The sequence below is a fragment of the Bombyx mori genome, chromosome 20 (assembly GCF_030269925.1).
Source record: "Bombyx mori chromosome 20, ASM3026992v2".
NCBI classification, from domain to species: Eukaryota; Metazoa; Arthropoda; class Insecta; order Lepidoptera; family Bombycidae; genus Bombyx; species Bombyx mori.
The window spans coordinates 3,148,479-3,167,801 of NC_085126.1; the positions used below are offsets into that span (position 1 = coordinate 3,148,479).

At 36.6% G+C, this 19,323-nt stretch overlaps 1 protein-coding gene across 1 annotated transcript in view; it reads left to right on the forward strand.

Moving 5' to 3' along the window:
* The window catches only part of LOC101743062 (eyes absent homolog 2), a 76,816-nt gene that overhangs the window by 46,878 nt on the left and 10,615 nt on the right, over positions 1 to 19,323 (forward strand). Inside the window, exons 4-8 of the mRNA XM_038018012.2 lie at positions 11,157 to 11,485; positions 13,538 to 13,649; positions 17,362 to 17,466; positions 17,950 to 18,103; positions 19,154 to 19,307. Coding sequence (XP_037873940.1) covers positions 11,157 to 11,485; positions 13,538 to 13,649; positions 17,362 to 17,466; positions 17,950 to 18,103; positions 19,154 to 19,307 — 854 coding nt within the window. The remainder of the gene's footprint in view (positions 1 to 11,156; positions 11,486 to 13,537; positions 13,650 to 17,361; positions 17,467 to 17,949; positions 18,104 to 19,153; positions 19,308 to 19,323) is intronic.

A 19,323-nucleotide genomic window follows, 5' to 3' on the forward strand; every position in this document is an offset into this window, starting at 1 on the left:
AAAAGCACAACTTAGTCGTGGAAACCACGGAAGGGTGATTTATAAGTAGTAGCGGTCCTTAAGTAGGCTGAGTTCAAGCAGACCCGCAATCTTCAAAGACTATATTATACTCTATTCCAATTACGAAGTCCCATTTGACAGATGTTATTATTATGTTATTTTGTGTGACTTAATTGTGAAATGATTTAGATTGATTGTGTATTTTTAAATGATGATTTACGACCATGAAAAAAAAAACTATTATTGTTTCAAATTATTCGAAACGTAAGTTCTAAGAAGTGTCAAAAGGGACTTCGTAATTAGAATAGAGTATTATATAGTAATCACAAAACATAGCTTAAGTAGTAACGAGTGATTCCCATTGGAGGCCTGAATGTATGGAGTGTTGACATTGACATTGACGGTCAACCGGTCGATTTACTATCAGGACACGCTTCTGAAAAACGAACAGAAGAATTTAATGATCAATCGCGCCAAACTGATGTTCTCGTCTAAAAGACATCTTGATCAATTTCATGATACATCCTACTTAGAGTTTTTCTGTTAATTATTGAAATACTCTAAACATTAATTACTACTCAGAATAAATAAAAAAATAACAAAATTTTAAATGAACCGTACAGAAAAATAGAAATGTTTATATTTTATATAAGCGTTCGCGCCTTTTTCGAGTGTCACTTTTTTCCGCCATTGGAGACTCAACACTATCGTATATCAAACGATTTGGAAATGGAATTTCAACTGTAAAATGTTTTTATGTTGGCAGCATTGTCACTTTTTAATTGAATGCGTTTTTTTTTTTTCGTTTTTATACGGCCGGTGCCTTTTGGCCTCGGTAGCACGTCGTAAAACTAAGACAAAAGAGATCAAACGTTTTTTTTTTTATAGTCGCCTAATGACATTCCATATGGTGTTGATTGTTCACATTTTTAGTTTTATGTTCCGGTTGGCGGATTGAATTGTTTTAAATGTTCGTGAATTAGATCTTGCGCATAAAATCTGTAGCGGCTTTTTTTTTCGAAATTGCTATTATTATAATACTAGAAATATATAAGTAGGTATTCGATAAAAAAAAAAAGAAGGTTTTCGTCTCATATATATACACCAATGTGCTTTGCTAATCCATTATATACACCAATGTGCTTTGCTAATCCATTATTCAAAAAAATCACTACCAAGTTTTTCATAGAATTTCATTCACCTTTTTTTTTTATCGCTTAGGTGGGTGGACGAGCTCACAGCCCACCTTGTGTTAAGTGGTTACCGGAGCCCATAGACATCTACAACGTAAATGCGCCACCCACCTTGAGATATAAGTTCGAAGGTCTCAAGTATAGTTACAACGGCTGCCCCACCCGTCAAACCGAAACGCATTACTGCTTCACGGCAGAAATAAGTAGGGTGGTAGTACCTACCCGCGTGGACTCTCAAGAGGTCCTACCAGCAGTAAAATATAAATCGGAATTTATCTATAATATTACATATATTCATGCCCAACTAACCATTGTTAGCGTTTAAATTTTTCACCGATAACACTGTTCATTGCACTTTTACTCTAGATCCTTTGCCGTAAAGATTAATCAATTTCATGGCTACAAGTTAAATTTATTAAGGACGTTGATCGCTATTATGGACACCACTTGTCCGACAGCCTACGCCCCAGGGCAAAACAAATATATCAAGTACTAGCTATTACCCGCGGCTTCGTCTGCGTGATCAAGGATAGATGTCGGTGTAGTTTCAAGTGAGAAAAATATGTTTTTTCGGAACAAAAGATAATCTATAATATATCATATTATTCTGACCTAATTACCTATTACGTTTCAATCTATCGCTACGATTCGACGCGAAGGAAGGACAAATCAACACACTTTCACTTTACGATTATACATAATATGTATGTATATATAAAATATTTATTTTTATTTCATAATAAGTATGGATAGTCCAAAAATTGGTGTCTTTTTTTTTATAAATGTTAAAAAATAGTCAGGACAAAATTAAACAGTGATTTACAGGAATAGGTATTAGCTATTAGCTATAGCACATTATTTTCCGATATGTCAAAACAGCAGACACTAGAGTTCTTCACGGTCTTCCGGACATCATGTGGCCTCCGCGCTCCCATTGAGCTTAGATTTTTTTTTTTCATACCTATGCTGATAGCCTTGAGAAGCTATGTCAGCGTAACCTAACAAGTAGGTGAGCTCACGGGGCTCAAACCTGTCGACGTTGCTAACACTAACCCTAGCAAGTGCAGTGCCTCGCAGAATCTACCACCGGATCGGAAACGCGGCCCACTGAGAAGTTCCTGCGAGAAACTCAATGGGCTTTACAAAATAAATGTTTTTTTTTATTATTAGTTGAATTATGGATGTATGAATGGTAAATTATATAATATCATTCGCATGTCAAATAATGACAAAGCATACACGTTGCTTTTAACTTATGCAATAACTCATTTTCACTATGCTTCGCGAATAAATGATTTCTTTCTTTCTTTCTTTGTGGATGAACTCTCATTGGCACTTTATGTACATAATCATATTATGTAGGCAAGTAAATAGCGTATACGTAAAATAATAAATAGGGAATACATAAGAATTATAAACGTACAAAATACGCGATCGAAGAACTATCTATATATTAATACGTGAAGCAAAAATGTTGTATCCCTTTTTACGAAAATTGCGCCGACGGAGGAGTATGAAATTTTCCACACTTATAGAGAATATAGAGAAGAAGTGCACAATGCTAATATTTTTTTAAAATAATGCATAAAAGATACAGTAAACCAATAAAGAAAACATTACACACACTACATACCATGTATTTGACGCACACACGCATGCATACTATTCATTGTCAAACTTTTGTTCTTGACGTCTGTGGTCAAATTGAGAATAGATTAAATATTATTTGTCTTTATTAATATTTTTTTATAGTGTAGCGAAATTTGCGATTATAGAAGTATAAAATATAATCAACTTACAATTCCAATTAATTATTGTCGAATTTCGACTACTGCGGGACCTCTAGTTGAGTTAAACATGCTTTCTGGTTTGACGTTCAACGCGTTAAAGTTACCCAGTATCGATAATACGCCATTGGTACTCCATCCGCGATTAAGAGGGCGCGTTTATACTAAATTCACACTAGATACGAACAATAGGGCCATAGAGTTCTCGACAAGAGCGTGTGCGACAACACGCTTTGTACAAAAAGCCCTTTGTCGAGACCTCAAGAGCTATGTGTACAAAACAGGGCGATTTATCGCTTACACAATACAGTTTAGTGGATAAGTTGATTTGTAGTATAGATTTTGTGTAAGTTTGGATTAACTGTCGCTTAAAAAACAAATGAGATATAGATTGTTTGGGAGTAATCAAAATTGTTCTATCTCAGCAATGTTTTGATGCGTAAAAATGGCACTATTTTATAATTTTTTTTATTAATGCAACTTTAGGCACAGGAGTACAGTGGCGGGCTTAATGCTTAAAGCATTATCAATTAGTCTATCAATGTTGACGTAGAGAGTTCTGTGAAATACAGTTCACGTCTCTTTGAAATACAGAATTATTTATTATAAAATTCATATTTATAAAATAATGTATAGACAAAATAGACACACAATATGTAGGTATACAAACACATACCTATAACGCCCCACAGGTATACCTATATAAAAATGAATTGCTGTTCGTTAGTCTCGCTAAAACTCGAGAACGACTGGACCGATTTGGCTAATTTAGATCTTGAATTATTTGTGGAAGTCCAGAGAAGGTTTAAACGGTAGATAAATACGAAAATCCTCGGAATTAAATAAAAATAACAATTTTGTTTTTCCTTTGATGTGTTCTCAGTCGGACGGATTCCTTTTCTTTGTTTTAAGTTTATTTTATACAAAAGTTTAGGTCTTTTATTTCTCGATTGAGGCACTACGAAATCTGCCGGGTCAGCTAGTACCATCATAATAATAAATAATTTAATCATTATACATTAGCATTACGCATCCATCTTGCGAGAGATTATTTTGGCTTTCACGAGTTGCAGACATAATTAAAAACATATTTACGGTTTAATTTTGGGTTTCTTTATTATCGCACTTCAGTCTTTCGCGACCACGAAAACTGTAAAGTATTTGTACGCACTGGCAACAATATAGTGATAATAAAAAACCCGAAGATAAACAAAAAAATTAGTTTTAAATAAATTCGAGTCAATATCACAATTTCTTAATTCGAATCTTTGACGATTTAAAAGTCGTGCGTTATCTGTGAGGAAAGCAAAAGTACCTAATAGTTTTTTTTATTTTATTGCTCAGATTGGTGGACGAGCTCACAGCCCACCTAGTGTTAAGTGGTTACTGGAGCCCATAGTCATCTATAACGTAAATGCACCACCCACCTTGAGATATAAGGTCTCAAGTATAGTTACAACGGCTACCCCACCCGTCAAACCGAAACGCATTACGGCTTCACGGCAGAAATAGGCAGGGTGGGGTACCTACCCGCGCGGTTAATATCTTGTGGTTTATTGTTATTTGAATACAGTACAAGCCAGTTCCGAACGTGTCTGAACCCCGAATTCCTATGACACATTCCGACCATTCTATCGACACGTGTTCAATACACAACTAAAATATTTCATTGTGAATGTGCTTTTTAACTGTATTTTTTTTTGTGTCACTCCTTAAATTCGCTCCTTAACTACGCTCGACCAGAATCTACTTGAGTTCATTTACCGCTTTAGGTTCATCCTATTCGTCGTAAACGTCTTATGAGTCCGCATGGGTAGATACCACCACCCTGCCTATTTCTGCCATAAAGCAGTAATGCGTTTCGGTTTGAAGGGCGGGGCAGCCGTTGTACTGAGAAATTGATACCTTATAACTCGTGTCTCAAGGTGAGTGGCGGCATTAACGCTATTACTATGGGCCCCGGTAACCGCTTTCTTCCAGTTGGGCCGTGATCTCATCCACCCGATCAAGAAAAAAAAATCTGTTACGACAACGTCCAAAATGAATAAATTACGTTAACCCAAATTTGTATTCGAGTATCCATTTCCGTAGTATCAATGCAAATATGTTAGACATTTGTGTTGTGTATTGGGTCAGCTACATGAAGACCATGATATCGTCTGAGCGGTCTGTGTCTCCCCATATTGGTGATGCCAGCCTCCCGGGTTTTTTTCATACATTATGCCGACATTTCTGTAGTGTACACTGAGCTTATCACCGGATCTTCTCAGGGTGTCGCGGTTCCGATCCGGTGGTAGATTCTGCGAAGCACTGCTCTTGTTTGAGCTAGTGTTAGCAAATTCTTTCAGGTTGAGCTCGTGAGCTCACCTACCTCTCCGCACGTAATTAGAATAGCCTCTTAGGATACCAGCGAATAAATAGGGAAAACAATGAAATTAGTAAACAAGAGATTAAACAATAATTAGTGGCGAATCCAAGTACTCACGGATCGATAGGTAAGCTGACAGGCTCTTTGAATAAAACTCAATTGTGTGTTATCTATATTTAGCTCTTTTTGTTGAAAAATTTGACGACCACTGGCTCAGACTAACGTCGTACGCTTCATTCGTATACATTGTTTTAAAGGAAAATAAATATGTAGTTTAAAACGCATATGAAAACTGGCATATGAATATGTTTAAGTGAGATCAAGTTGTAATTAAATAAATTTAAACATCCACTAATTCTCAGAACTACGATCCACATAAAAAAAAAAAACTATTTTAAAACTTATGACATCATACTGACACTTACCTCTAATCTATTAATATGTTAAATATTAAAAAAAAAAAAACAATTAAACAGGTGCTATGTTCTAGCGTTGTCATAATATAAACTAATTAGCATTAATTTACATTAACAATAAATAATATTTGAATATGGACATTCGCTTTTGGATGGATCCAATATTTAAATCATTACGAGTATTAATTTTAATGGCGTAGTTTAGTTAAAGCATACCGAATATATTCTGTGTTACCAACGGTTAAGCCGTAATAACACTACAGGGGATAACACCAAACTTCAAAACTCCAAGCTATTCTTACATAATGCGTGTTAAATTAATATTTAAAGTTTCTATGATTCATCTAGATCGGTGTTTCCCAAAGTGTGGCCCACGCCCCACAAGGGAGCAATTTGATAATTATGGGGGACAATCGCACTAAATTAATATATCAAATCTTTATTAAAATTGTTTTGAATTTGAATTTCAGTTTTTTATTATATGTTTTCAAAAATTAATTACTGTGTTCTGATAACAATTTCATAGTTTCTTCTTATTCATAAATTCTTTCTAAAATCTATCATATAAGTTTCTTATGTGAACAAATCAATTTTTTTATGTTACAAATTATGTAGGGCTTCAAAATTTTAGAAATGTTACAGTGGGGCACGGCACAAAAAAGGTTCGGAAGCACTTATCTTAATGGATGTGTAGTAAAATAAAAGATTCGCTAGTGAAACGTGCGATGTGTTAATTTAATTATTTGTGTTGTATAGTATTTGGTTATCGAACCACTTAGTTTTATCAAACGATAATAAAATTAAGTATGCGTGTGGATATAGTGGATAAAGAAAGAGACAAAAAAAACAATGATAGCTTTGTCTCTATCTGACGGCCAAAGCTCTTGCACTTGCACTTGCATAAACATATGGGTATTAAAACATATTCAAAATAATAATACGTCTAATGCTAGTGAAACTGTTGAGTCGCATATTTGGTTTTATAGTTATCACGTCGGCAGCCAGAACTTAGTTTAAGGTTAGTAAGCCTTTTTTCTGAGTGAATACACTCCGTGGTCAATCATGTTTTTGTATATACAGGGTGTCCTAAAACTCAACGTCAAGCCGAAACGAACAACCCTGATTAAATGCGCGAACTTTTAATAGCACTTGCCAAGGCACTTTAGCCCATTTTTTATGGCCTTTCGAAGTTGACAAATTTCGAAAATTTTTGATTCATAGTTTAACAAATAGTCTTACTTCTAGAAAACTTGGGGCAGCGGTGTCATTAATTTTGACTGTGATTCTAGAAATGCTATTTAGTGTTAAGGTTCTAAAGTTTAAATGAGCAAAGTTATAAAAATTCACCGAAAATGGTTACAGTTTGACCTAATTTCTAGGTTTCTATTAAATGCTTATAATTTCCAAACTCCATGGAATAGATTTTTTTTCTGATTTTTCTCATGATAGTTACAATCGATCCTGTTACCCCGTTTCGGCTTGACGTTGAGTTCTGGGACATCCTGTATGTATATCAATATTGAACTCGCAATAATGGATAAGTAATTTCCCGATCCTGCGGAAAGAATGGAAAGCAGTCGATGTCGCCCCAAACACGTCATTTCGGATCCTCCCGATCCACTAACGGTGCTTTTAGGTACCTCAAGCACCGGTCACCGTTCTCGTCGAACCCGTCGCTTGCGACGAAGGGCTCAACGAGTAAATTAACCCTCAGACACAGCCCACTGAGTTTCTCGCCGGATCTTCTCAGTGGGTCGCGTTTCCGATCCGGCGGTAGATGCTGCGAAGCACGGCTCTTGCTAGGGTTCGTGTTAGCAACGTCGTCAGGTTTGAGCCCCGTGAGCTCACCTACTAGTTAAGGGGCTGCTGAAATATCCTCTCAAGGCTATCAGCTTAGGTAGGAAAAAAAAAAGAAAGGATAAGTAATCTTTATGAATTTTATTAATGAAATATTTATTCAGAAAAGCTCACAGCACATGAATACCTCCTTTAGTGAGACATGAGTTCGTAATTTAACGTGTTTGAGAAGCTTATATTTAGGTTAAGAGATTTCTAAGTTATTATTTATGTATAAATAATTACTTAATCTTGAATTTATTTCCAAACTAATATGTTAATTATAAGCCCGATGTGTATGTAGTAATCTATTTAAATAAAAATGAATTGCTGTTCGTTAGTCTCGCTAAAACTCGAGAACGGCTAGACCGATTTGGCTAATTTTGGTCTTGAATTATTTGTGGAAGTCCAGAGAAGGTTTGAAAGGTGAATAAATATGGAAATGCTCGGATTTATATAAAAACAAACAACTTTGTTTTTCCTTTGATGTGTCCTCCGTCGAACGAATTCCTTTCGTTTGTTTTAAGTTTATTTTATACAAAATTTTAGGTCTTTTATTTATCGATTGAGGCACTACAAACTCTGCCGGATCAGCTAGTAAATTAAAAAAAAGCTATAACATCTATACTATTAAATAAATCTAGTGTTTTTTACGGATTTTCCGTTATAACTACTGAACCATCCGATTGACTTGAAACTTGGTATCCATGTAGAAAATACATGTAGGTACTTAATAGGTAGGCTAATATTTATATGAGTGTTAGACTCCTTAATAATAATGACAATAAATAATAATGTTAATTTTAAATGCCCAGCGAAGCGGACGAGTACAGCTAGTATTTGATAAATCTGTGACAGTTGACTCGTCAACGACTCTGTCTGTCACACAACATAATATGTACACACATAAAACAAAATGGGAGGCGTGAAAGCATGCTCGGTGATAACGAACTTATAATATTAATCGTAACACGTGCAATGTGTAATGTGTTTGATAAATCGGGAATGTGGGGTGTTTGTGGATGTTCAGGGCTGGTTCGATGAAAATAATTATGACACTAGCCTACTTATATGGCCAATTGACTTGTTGCTAACCATTAAAAAAAAACATAGTTGTACTAATTAAATAATCTGTGGTCTGGATTTTTAGACTATTACAGAATATTAAAGGGAATACTTATTTCGTCTATTAGGGAATACTTATCTCGTTTAAAGAAAGTATTAATTTGCTGAAACAAATTATAAAACATACACGTATTTTCAAGATATATTTTTATTCATGAATGCTACCAAACGATTTGTAAAAAGTAAAAAAAATATATATCGCACAGATTTATATTAAGAATTTTTAAGTTCTGCAACACAGCTAATGTATATTTTTTAAGGGATTTTATTACCTGGTAGCTAAGACTTTAGGTCAATTCTTATTTTAATTTATACTCTTATTTTTATGCAAAATGATAATATGGAGTAAAATGAAGATGATAAATTTGAAACATTAATCAACTGGGATGAAATTAAATGAAATGGGATGAGATGATATGAAATGAGATGAGATGATATGGGATGAACTATAATCTCAGTAAAATAGTGGTCATTCATTGGGATTTTTTCAATGGGCTTATGTAGGATCCCGAGAAATTACGTCCAGCGGCTTTGTTTCATTTTCCCACATTTGTGCACTTTCACAGATATTAAACAATTAATAAACCACCGTTATTACACATTTAAACGCGAAGAAATACGAAAAAAACAAAAACAAAAAAAATAACACACAACTTCACTGCTCGCGTTCCCGCCAAAAAGTCCGCAACACAGCTAATAAAAAATATAGCACAGATTAATTTTATCAAATTTTTAAAAAGTTCTGCAACACAGTGTTTAAATTCATTCAGCCTAATGAACAGCCCTAAAAGTGACACATGTTAATCAGTTTTGTCGATTCATTTTAATGGTACTAATTTATAATAAACACGATGTCACTGTGTTTGAACATTACGAGTTAATTGGCGCAATCTGTTTACATATATGGTTTTTACGTTTATTCAAACAGATTGACTTAGTCGATCGATTGCAATAATAATTATTTCTCTTCTCGATTTTGTTTTTATATGTAATATTCGATGCGCTATTTCCAGGTATAGGTTTGCAAATCATAAAAACATATTTTTTCTACATGTCAAATATACAAAGATATTATTTACGGATTTCACCTTAATTCTTTTTACTTTTGTAATAAGACGTTGGCTTTTGTTAAATTTCATGATCGTAAGTCAAAGGAGTTCTCTTTTCTTTCATGATTTTCTCTTATAGCCTTTTCGCCGCAAATGTTAGTACATAGATAATACACTTTTTAATTAAGACGTTATGTACTAATTTCAAGTTTTGACATCTACCATGTACATTTTATATGAGTTCCGTTTTATCCAATAGGAACATTAAAACAATAGATATAATATAACATATTTAATATAAAATAAAATACAATAATATAAGATATTTTATCTACCATCATTATCCAGTAGAGTAGGAAGGAAAGGAAATTAATTAAATTTCCAGGTAGGTAATCGTCGAAGTACCAAACACGTCGATCATGAAATAAATAAATAAATCAAGATCGCCTCTTACGGAATCGTATTTCAATCACACACGGAGAGCTTCTGATATCAGATAGCGATTGACCAATCACAAAGACGGTCTACTCCAATAAAGTTCTTCTTAAACAAACTTTAAAACCGTAACGCACTTAAAACAAAACATTTCAAAGGCGATTCCCTCTCGAACATTCGATTTAATTGTTTCCCGTTTCACAAATGAAGACATTCCGGGTTGTCCTTAAAGGAGGCGGCTGATAAAACACACGCCGAACCCTTTAATGGACTTTTAACATCCGATTTTAAGTTGTGTTTGCTCGGAGGCAATGCGGGGGCGCTAAACTCCGTAAATATTTAAATGTTTTCTTATTGATTGTTTGAATTGGCTGTGAAAGAGGGAAAAGCGAAAACGACATGAATTAAAGAAATGGGTTATTATTGAACAAGCTAAATTTAATACTACAGGCTATAATATTACAAAATAAAAAATAGATTTTTATTAGACTTTTTTTTCCTACCTAAGCTGATAGCCTTGAGAGGCTATATCAGCGTCGCCTTAACTAGTAGGTGAGCTCACGGAGCTCAAACATGATGACGTTACTAACACGAACCCTAGCACGAACCCCGTGCTTTCCAGAATCTACCACTATCGGATCGGAAACGCGACCCACTGAGAAGATCCGGCGAGAAACTCAGTGGACTGTGTCTGTGGGTTTTTACTCGTCGAGCCCTTCGTCGCAAGCGATGGGTTCGACGAGAACGATGACCGGTACTTGAGGTACCTTAATAAAAGCACCGTTAGTGGATCGGGAGGATCCGAAATGACATTTTTGGGGCGACTCGACTGCTTTCCATTATTTTTATTAGAGCGACAACGCTAACGTATATAATTATGTACCCAGTAATTTATTATGACTATGATTTAAAAAAACGATCTCAAAATGCCACCTTTTGCTTTTCAGAATATCAAGCGAAGTCAATCCAAGTCCTTGCGAGTCTGAGTCGACTTCAAATTCCCCGCCATCTCTACTGCAAGATGCTACGCTACCCGCGCTTTTAGTCTCTGGAACGTCGACGTTGTTCCAAACCACGGCGACACCAAACACGTCCAATACCGTCGACAGCTTATGCTTGCCTGGTACTTCGGAAGTCGATAGCTGCGGAATAGTCAACGGATGCGCAACAACTACAACTTTAGGCGGTCTCGCGCTGCCTTTGACGTCATCGGGCGGTCTGTGTGCCACCTCCTCGTCCTCCGCGGTCGCCTGGTTAATGAATGACGACAGCACCGGTGAGTAAAGCTACTCTTTCGATTTCTGTTCGCCTGGTAGTATTTGAGAAAAAAAAAGTAATATTTTTGTCATTAATTAATTAATTAAATGAAGCAGTCTGGAATAAAGAGGTTGCCTAGACGTTATACTGTTTCTTAAATATAATATATTTCATGGAGAAACTGGTGGCGGACTGCGATTTAGACCAAACGAGATAGTACCTTCCATTTGTTCAGCAACATTCCTAACAAAGTTTCTTGGACTACTGCGTATGTCGATTGAGTTTAAACATTCTATAAAATAGAAATCAACAAACTCCTTTTGTTTTCTCACTGTCGTCATCGTGGTCTAATAGATAAGACGTCCGGTGCATTCGTATTGAGCGATGCACCGGTGTTCTTATCTCAGGCGGGTACCAATTTTTCTAATGAAATACGTACTCAACAAATGTTCACGATTGACTTCCACGGTGAAGGAATAACATCGTGTAATAAAAATCAAAGGCGCAAAATTATAATTTGCGTAATTACTGGTGGTAGAACATCTTGTGGGGGTAGGTACCACCACCCTGCCTATTTCTGTCGTGAAGCAGTAATACGTTTCGGTTTGAAGGGTGGGGCAGCCGTTGTAACTATACTTGAGACCTTAGGACTTATATCTCAAGGTGGGTGGCGCATTTACATTGTAGATTTCTATGGGTTCCAGTAATCACTTAACACCAGGTGGGCTGTCAGCTCGTCCACCCATTAAAGCAATAAAAAAAAGATTGAAAATCTTTATCTTGAGCCTTTAATTGTAGGTTCCATTTAGACATACTTTTGTGTATTGTCTTTTTGTATTCTAAGACGAGTATTAAATTTTCTTTAATTTTACTCAGAAGTGAGTTAAGTATTCATAAACATTATAAAACAGTAGATTCGTCATGAGCATGTAAGACGAGTAGTTGTATCATAAAGAATTATCTATAATAGTACTCTGATACAGCTTACAGAGATACTTTTGAAAGCGCAATCTTGACATCTACCAACAATTGCTCTGAAACCACACTCAAATCTGGCCAGTAATTCAGCATATAACCAGACTGCTACCTCTAGACAGAACGCGCCAAACAAGTCGCCTGGTAATCTCAAAGTCAGTTGAAGTACGGTAGGTAGCGGCTTGGCTCTGTTCCTTGCATCGATGACGATTATGAGCGACAATAACCACTCACCAACATGTGGGCCGTATCCTCGTCTGCCCACAATAAAAAAATCCTTGCTCAAAAGTGCATCAGGACTGGAATCATATACCTTTAAACGAGCAATTCTTGTATATTTAATATATATGTATATAATCTGAATCTCGGAAACGGCTCCAACGATTTTAATAAAATTTAGTATACAGGGGATTTCGGGGGCGATAAATCGATCTAGCTACGATTTATTTTCAGAAAATCTTGTTTTATTTGTGTTTTCAATAATCAACTCTTCCCGACATCTATTGGCGAATAATAATACTATTTTTCTTAATTGAGGGCAACTAACCGCTTTAAAGACACAACAAGATGGCGTTATCAAAAAAAAAACCGGTCATCATCTGGCTTGAATTAATGCAGCAGCTCTAAGGAGTACGATTTGCCTCAATGTGTGCTATTATCAAAAACAATGACAATTATTACCATCTTACTGGTGATAGGACATCTTGAGTCTGTACGGATAGATACCACCAGCCTGCCTATTTCTACCGTGAAGCGGTAACGCATTTCAGTTTGAGGGTGGGGCAGCCGTTGTACTTTTAAAATTGAGACTTAGAACTTGTGTCTCGAGGTAGGTGGTGGCATTTACGTCGTAAGTGTCTATGGGCTCCGGTAACTACCTAACACCAGGTGGGCCTTGAGCTCATTACCCCACCTAATCAATAATAAAAACAAAAAAAACAAACAGAGCTTTTAGACAAGATTACTGATAAAATAAAAAAGCTTTTTTCATTAATATCTATATTCTACAATCTATCAATGTTCTTTATTTTACTTAGCTATATTCTATTCCTCTATGTTCTGTTTTTTTTTACATAGCTTGTGGTCTTTTTGCCAGGTGGCGTAAAAAGCGAGGTGCGGAGTCCGGGGCTTTGCGAGGCAGACGTGGCGCTGTACGGGGAAACGCTTCCATACGACCAGACCGCGCTGCCGTACCAATACTACAATAGGTATGATGCATTGTTTTTTTGAAGTGAAAACTTCTTTAGAATCGTTGTGATTTCAAACCGGATGCAACGGAAAAAACGACAGGTAAGAGACACAAATACAAAAATATGTAGGATGAAGCCAGCAAAGAATGAGACAGAAATATACATACTATTTAATACAGCGCCATCTGTGAGATTTTTTTATACTAACGTGGGTATGAAAGCTCTTGTAGTGAATTTTAATTTAGGATTATACGTGAAATTAAAATATCAATTCACAGAGGGCACTACCTTACAATTATTTACTAATGACAAAATTTTACATATACTTAAGACGTTTAGGATAATTGTATTTTAATTTTGGAAGGTTTCACTTCTACCACGTGTGAATTGCACACATTTTGTTTTTTTTATTTAATTTACTGCCATTGGACCGAACCTCCTACGAGATATCCGCGTCTAGGAGACACGCGGGATATGATGCATTACTAACTTAACCCATGCTGCCTCCTGAAATACGACAAATCTCAACATTTCTACTAACAAGCTTGTTACTCATTTATTTTACCGTACCAATTCTCTATGTGTGTAATAATTTGAATATCAAGAACCAAGTAACAAGAATCAAACTCGCAAAAAGCATAAGCATATTCACTTTACAATTAAGACGTAAATCAAGTCCCTAGGTTGGTAGTGGCATAGTGCTGTGATATCTATAGACTCCTGTAACCACGGTGTTAGTTACATTCAATAATTGTAAATCCATTGCATTAACTTACTTGCACAAATAAATTAACTATAGATTATACAAAGATTATATACATTTACATTTTACCTATTCTTTGCAACACCGGAAGACATCGCTCATTGCTCCAATAGTAAATTCTAATAGTACAATCATCTCAGTAAATGAGTAATTAATCTTGATTGAGGCCAGATGTTTGTTTCTGCCGCATTAACCGGGGGTCAACGAACCGTGGATTTGGCGGAAGCCTCAAAAGGACAATGTCTTAAATAAGACAGGCCGTACTACTGTAGTGTCCAGGGCCGTATTACAGTGCGGTATGTGGACGTAATAAAATAGATTAAACAGTTCAAAACTTAGCTATTCAATTTACGGCCTCTGTCTGAAAACTCCATTTTGATTAACTGCAAAATCTCACTTTTTTTATTGCTTAGATGAGTAGACGAGCTCACAGCCACCCTGGCGTTCAGTGTTTACTGGAGCCCATAGATATCTACAATGTAAATGCGCTAGCCACCTTGAGATATAAGTTCTACAGGTCTCAAGTATAGTTACAACGGCTGCCCCACCCTTCAAACCGAAACGCATTACTGCTTCACGGCAGAAGTAGGCAGGGTGATGGTACCTACCCGTGCGGACTCCCAAGAGGTCCTACCACCAGTAAGAAAGATATTGTAAGAGAATAGTTACAGCGGCTGCCCCTTCAAACCTTACTGCTTCCATGCAGAAATAGGCAGGGTGGTGGTACCTACCCGTGCAGACTCACAAGAGGTCCTACCACCAGTAAAAAAATAGAAATAGCCTTCGTACTCCCGTACGACCCGTCGATAGAAAGATGGTAACCGCTACCATTATAGTTACGCACCTATCATTACGATGTTGATGAAATGTTGAGATACTAGAGGCATACCATACCGATGCCTTGTATTGCACGTGCTTCTGGCGTTCAAAACTTCAAAACTAAATTCAAATGACTCTCCTTAAATTTGTTGACGCTTTACCTCCATTTGTGGAGTATAGGTTTTTAATATTCTCCTTCTTAATCGTTCCAATCCTAATAAAGAGGATGTGGTCGTCTTTTAGTATTGAAGTAGGCAGATTTCATGTGTTATCTTCCTCCTCGAGGTCATTCTGTTCTCAACTCATGTAAGGTACCTGCCACTTGTAGGTTTTATATACTAGCATTAACAATTCCAAATTAACATACTGAAAACTTCATATCTTTAATGTCAAGTGAAATTAAAACAATATATTATTATGAGTAAGTCAAGTCGTCAAGTCGTCGTGGCCTAAAGGATAAGACGTCCGGTGCATTCGTATCGAGCGATGCACTGGTGTTCGAATCTCACTGGCGGGTACCAATTTTTCTAATGAAATACGTACTCAACAAATGTTCACGATTTACTTCCACGGTGAAGGAATAACACCGTGCAATAAAAATCAAACCCGCAAAATTATAATTTGCGTAATTACTGGTGGTAGGACCTCTTGTGAGTCCGCACGGGTAGGTACCACCGCCCCGCCTATTTCTGCCGTGAAGCAGTAATGCGTTTCGGTTTGAAGGGTGGGGCAGCCGTTGTGACTATACTGAGACCTTAGAACTATATCTCAAGGTGTGTGGCGCATTTACGTTGTAGATGTCTATGGGCTCCAGTAACCACTTAACACCAGGTGGGCTGTGAGCTCGTCCAAATAAAAAATAAATAAAAAGTAAGTAACAGCCGGATTTCATAGACGACGCAACTGTAATGCTATTTGTTGTCTTTTTAAAGCTTTTATTATTTCGACAAGCATACATGTTTGTTTGTATGTATGTACGAGATCTTTGAACGCCATTTTCGCCGACCTCAAGCAATCCGATTAAATTGAAAAATTTCACACGCATCAAGGACCGAAGATGACTCAATAATATTATAACTTCGCTCTAATATCTTGGCCAGTATTAAACAGGGTAAACAAAGATGAACATAATTATTTTTAGGTTTGCTATTCAAGCGTGTGTGTGTTTTTTTTTAAACTACACATATTTCCTAAGTAGATTATTCTTTCAACTGAATCAATGTCTTGAGTATTAAAGATACTAAGAACAGTTCGCTGCCTTCTTACATCCCTGTTTCTACAACGTCGACTGTTAAGCGTAATCATTAATTAATTGGATATAATGTTTTCGTAACGTAATTTTCTGACAATTCACTTTGTTTAATAGTTTAGTTGTTTGTTTTTTACTTTTTAAGCCGACGAGTGGGGTGAGTGACTGCTGTCGCTTATGGACGTCGACAATGCCATAGTCAATCGTCTGCTTGAAGCATTCGAATTGAATATAACATTGCACAATATAACATTGCGAGCATTCGTATTATCGTCACTAGAGATTAGCCAGTAGGTGCGGGTTTATCATTTTCGTAGCGAATCGAATGTTTTACGATAAAACTATCAGTCATTATTAGAATGCGTAGTAAAAAAACAAAACAATGATTTTTTCATATCTTAATAATTCTTCATTGTACTCTTTGTTACCGATTTTCGAAATTAAATTTACTTTAGATAGTCTAGCTTTCCGTTCGCAGCTTCGTCTGCGTGGACTAAGCTTAAATCGCGTGGGCGGAGACTTAGAGCTATGGGATGAAAGTTGTTCCTAGAAGCCTAAAATATTTCCATACAAAAGTCGTCTATAGTATTCGAAATGCCTACCTACCTACAATGACAATAAAAAAGGCGGGAGTAAGCCGCAAAATTAGTTTTAATTATATTCTCCACTCATGAAAACCGAAGAAAATACTATAGCTGGATTATATTTACTTATTATTATTTTCGTGTGTTAGATAATTATTATTGACAAACGAATAAGTATACAAAACTCAGCGAGTACTCCTCACCTACCTCAGGTCAATATTTCCCACTAAAACTCAAATATTTGACATAAAATTTTAAAACGGCAAAGGAATACGTATCATAAGGACACAACTAAGGTTTCTTGTTTTTTTGTAGTATGCAGCAGTATGGTAGCGGCAGCGCGGCTTCGTCGTACGTCAGCTCTGGTCTTTACAACCAGCCTTACGCTGCATATCCTCCACCGCACAACACGAACAACAGGTTTGAATAATACAAAAATTTACATCATTCTGTTAGCTGAAACTGCACCAGAATAAGTCTTAAGCGTAACGTAAATTGCGCGATGTAATTTACAATGTTCATACAATTTACGCATAAATTTTCTACCAACTACTTCTACCAATTTCTACTTTCCCTCTCAATATCCGCCATTGAACCCCAGGATTCGAATCTCTTTATTTCTTGCCGGTGATCCTTGGCGTATAATCGCTTTTTTTTGCTCCTACGTATGCTGATAGCCTTGAGAAGCAATATCAGCCCTTGCGAGTAGGTGAGCTCTCGGGGTTCAAGCCGGAGGTGTTGTTAACATTGGCCCTAGCGAGAGCAGTGCTTCGCAGATAATCGCTATCCCTGACCGGGTGTCTGTTATCTTTGCCAGTACCCGGTCTCCATCCAAAAACCCGTCGGCCGCAGATATCGTTCTACAGAATGTGTCCACTCTAATATAAGATTTTCTTGGAGCAGATCGTCATGCAAAGCGACGCCTACATACCTCAGTGCGTACGGGATGAGTGGAGTGGGAAGTGTGCCCGCCACAGGATTCGGCACTCAACCCTCGCCGTACGCATACTCTTCATACAACGGAGGACTATCGCAAACCTTCACTCCTACACAACAAGTAACTATTGTTTTTTTTATTGTTTATAAAGGTGGCCGAGCTCACGGCCCGCCTGATGTTAAGTAGTTATCCGGTAACCACTTACTACCTACATAACACGAGGTATAATCTAACGTATTTTCATTGATACAACGGAATTAGGTAACCGAATACAAAATTTGGGTAAATGTAATTTATTCATCTTGGATGTTGTCGTATGTAACAGATTATTTTTTTGCTTGGTTGGGTGGACGAGCTCACAGCCCAATTGAAGTAAGTGGTTACCGGTGTACTGATGCTATTCCTTTAACTTTGAAGTCAATCGTGTACATTTGTTAAGTACGTATTTCATTAGAAAAATTGGTACCCGCCTGCGGGATTCGAACACCGTTGCATCGCTAGATGCGAATCCACCGGACCACCGGAAGATGATAAACTCACTGATAAACTCAACACTGGCAACAATAACATTGTGACATTGACATTGTAACAATGACAATGACAATTGTGTGCCATACTAAAAAAAAGGAAGAGAATATTATGTTTAACTCGGCCTTTCTCAAAGTGGGCGATAACGCCCCCTCGTGGGCGCTGTAGATTTAAAGGGGGGCGGTAAGAGAACCAAAAAAAAAAGGGGACGATGTGTAGAAGCTTGGGAGGCGATTTCATCTAGGAGGACTCTTAGACAGTGACTGAGCTCTCTGAAAAAATGGGGGCGCTAAAAAATAATTTATTCTCAAAGTGGGCAGTAGACAAAGTAAGTTTGGGAACCCCTGGTTTAACTAATGTTCGCTTAAAGATTCGACCACAATCACTATAACCTTTACATTTAGACTCATTGGATGTGGTACGTTTTATGTTTCATTTTTTGAAATGTATCCATGTAAAGACGAAAGATAAGAAATAAATAATTCCAAAATCATTTTCTTGACAACACTAAAGTTCGAATAAAGGTGCTAAAAAAACGAAAATTAACTTATAAATAAACTTAACTACTGTACTTAATTTTACTGCTTGCTATTTATATATTTAATTTTCCATAATTTAATATTTATTTAACTGTTGTTTCAGGATTATAGTAATTATGCAGCCGGCTACGCGGAACACAATGTTGCTCAGTACAGTGGCTATTACGCAGCACCCAGCTATTCACCTTATGTCAGTTCGCCAAGCAGTAGTGGGAGCGCCGGTCACACTTCATACCATCTCGGAGGAGCATTGTCAGGTAATTACAAAAAATG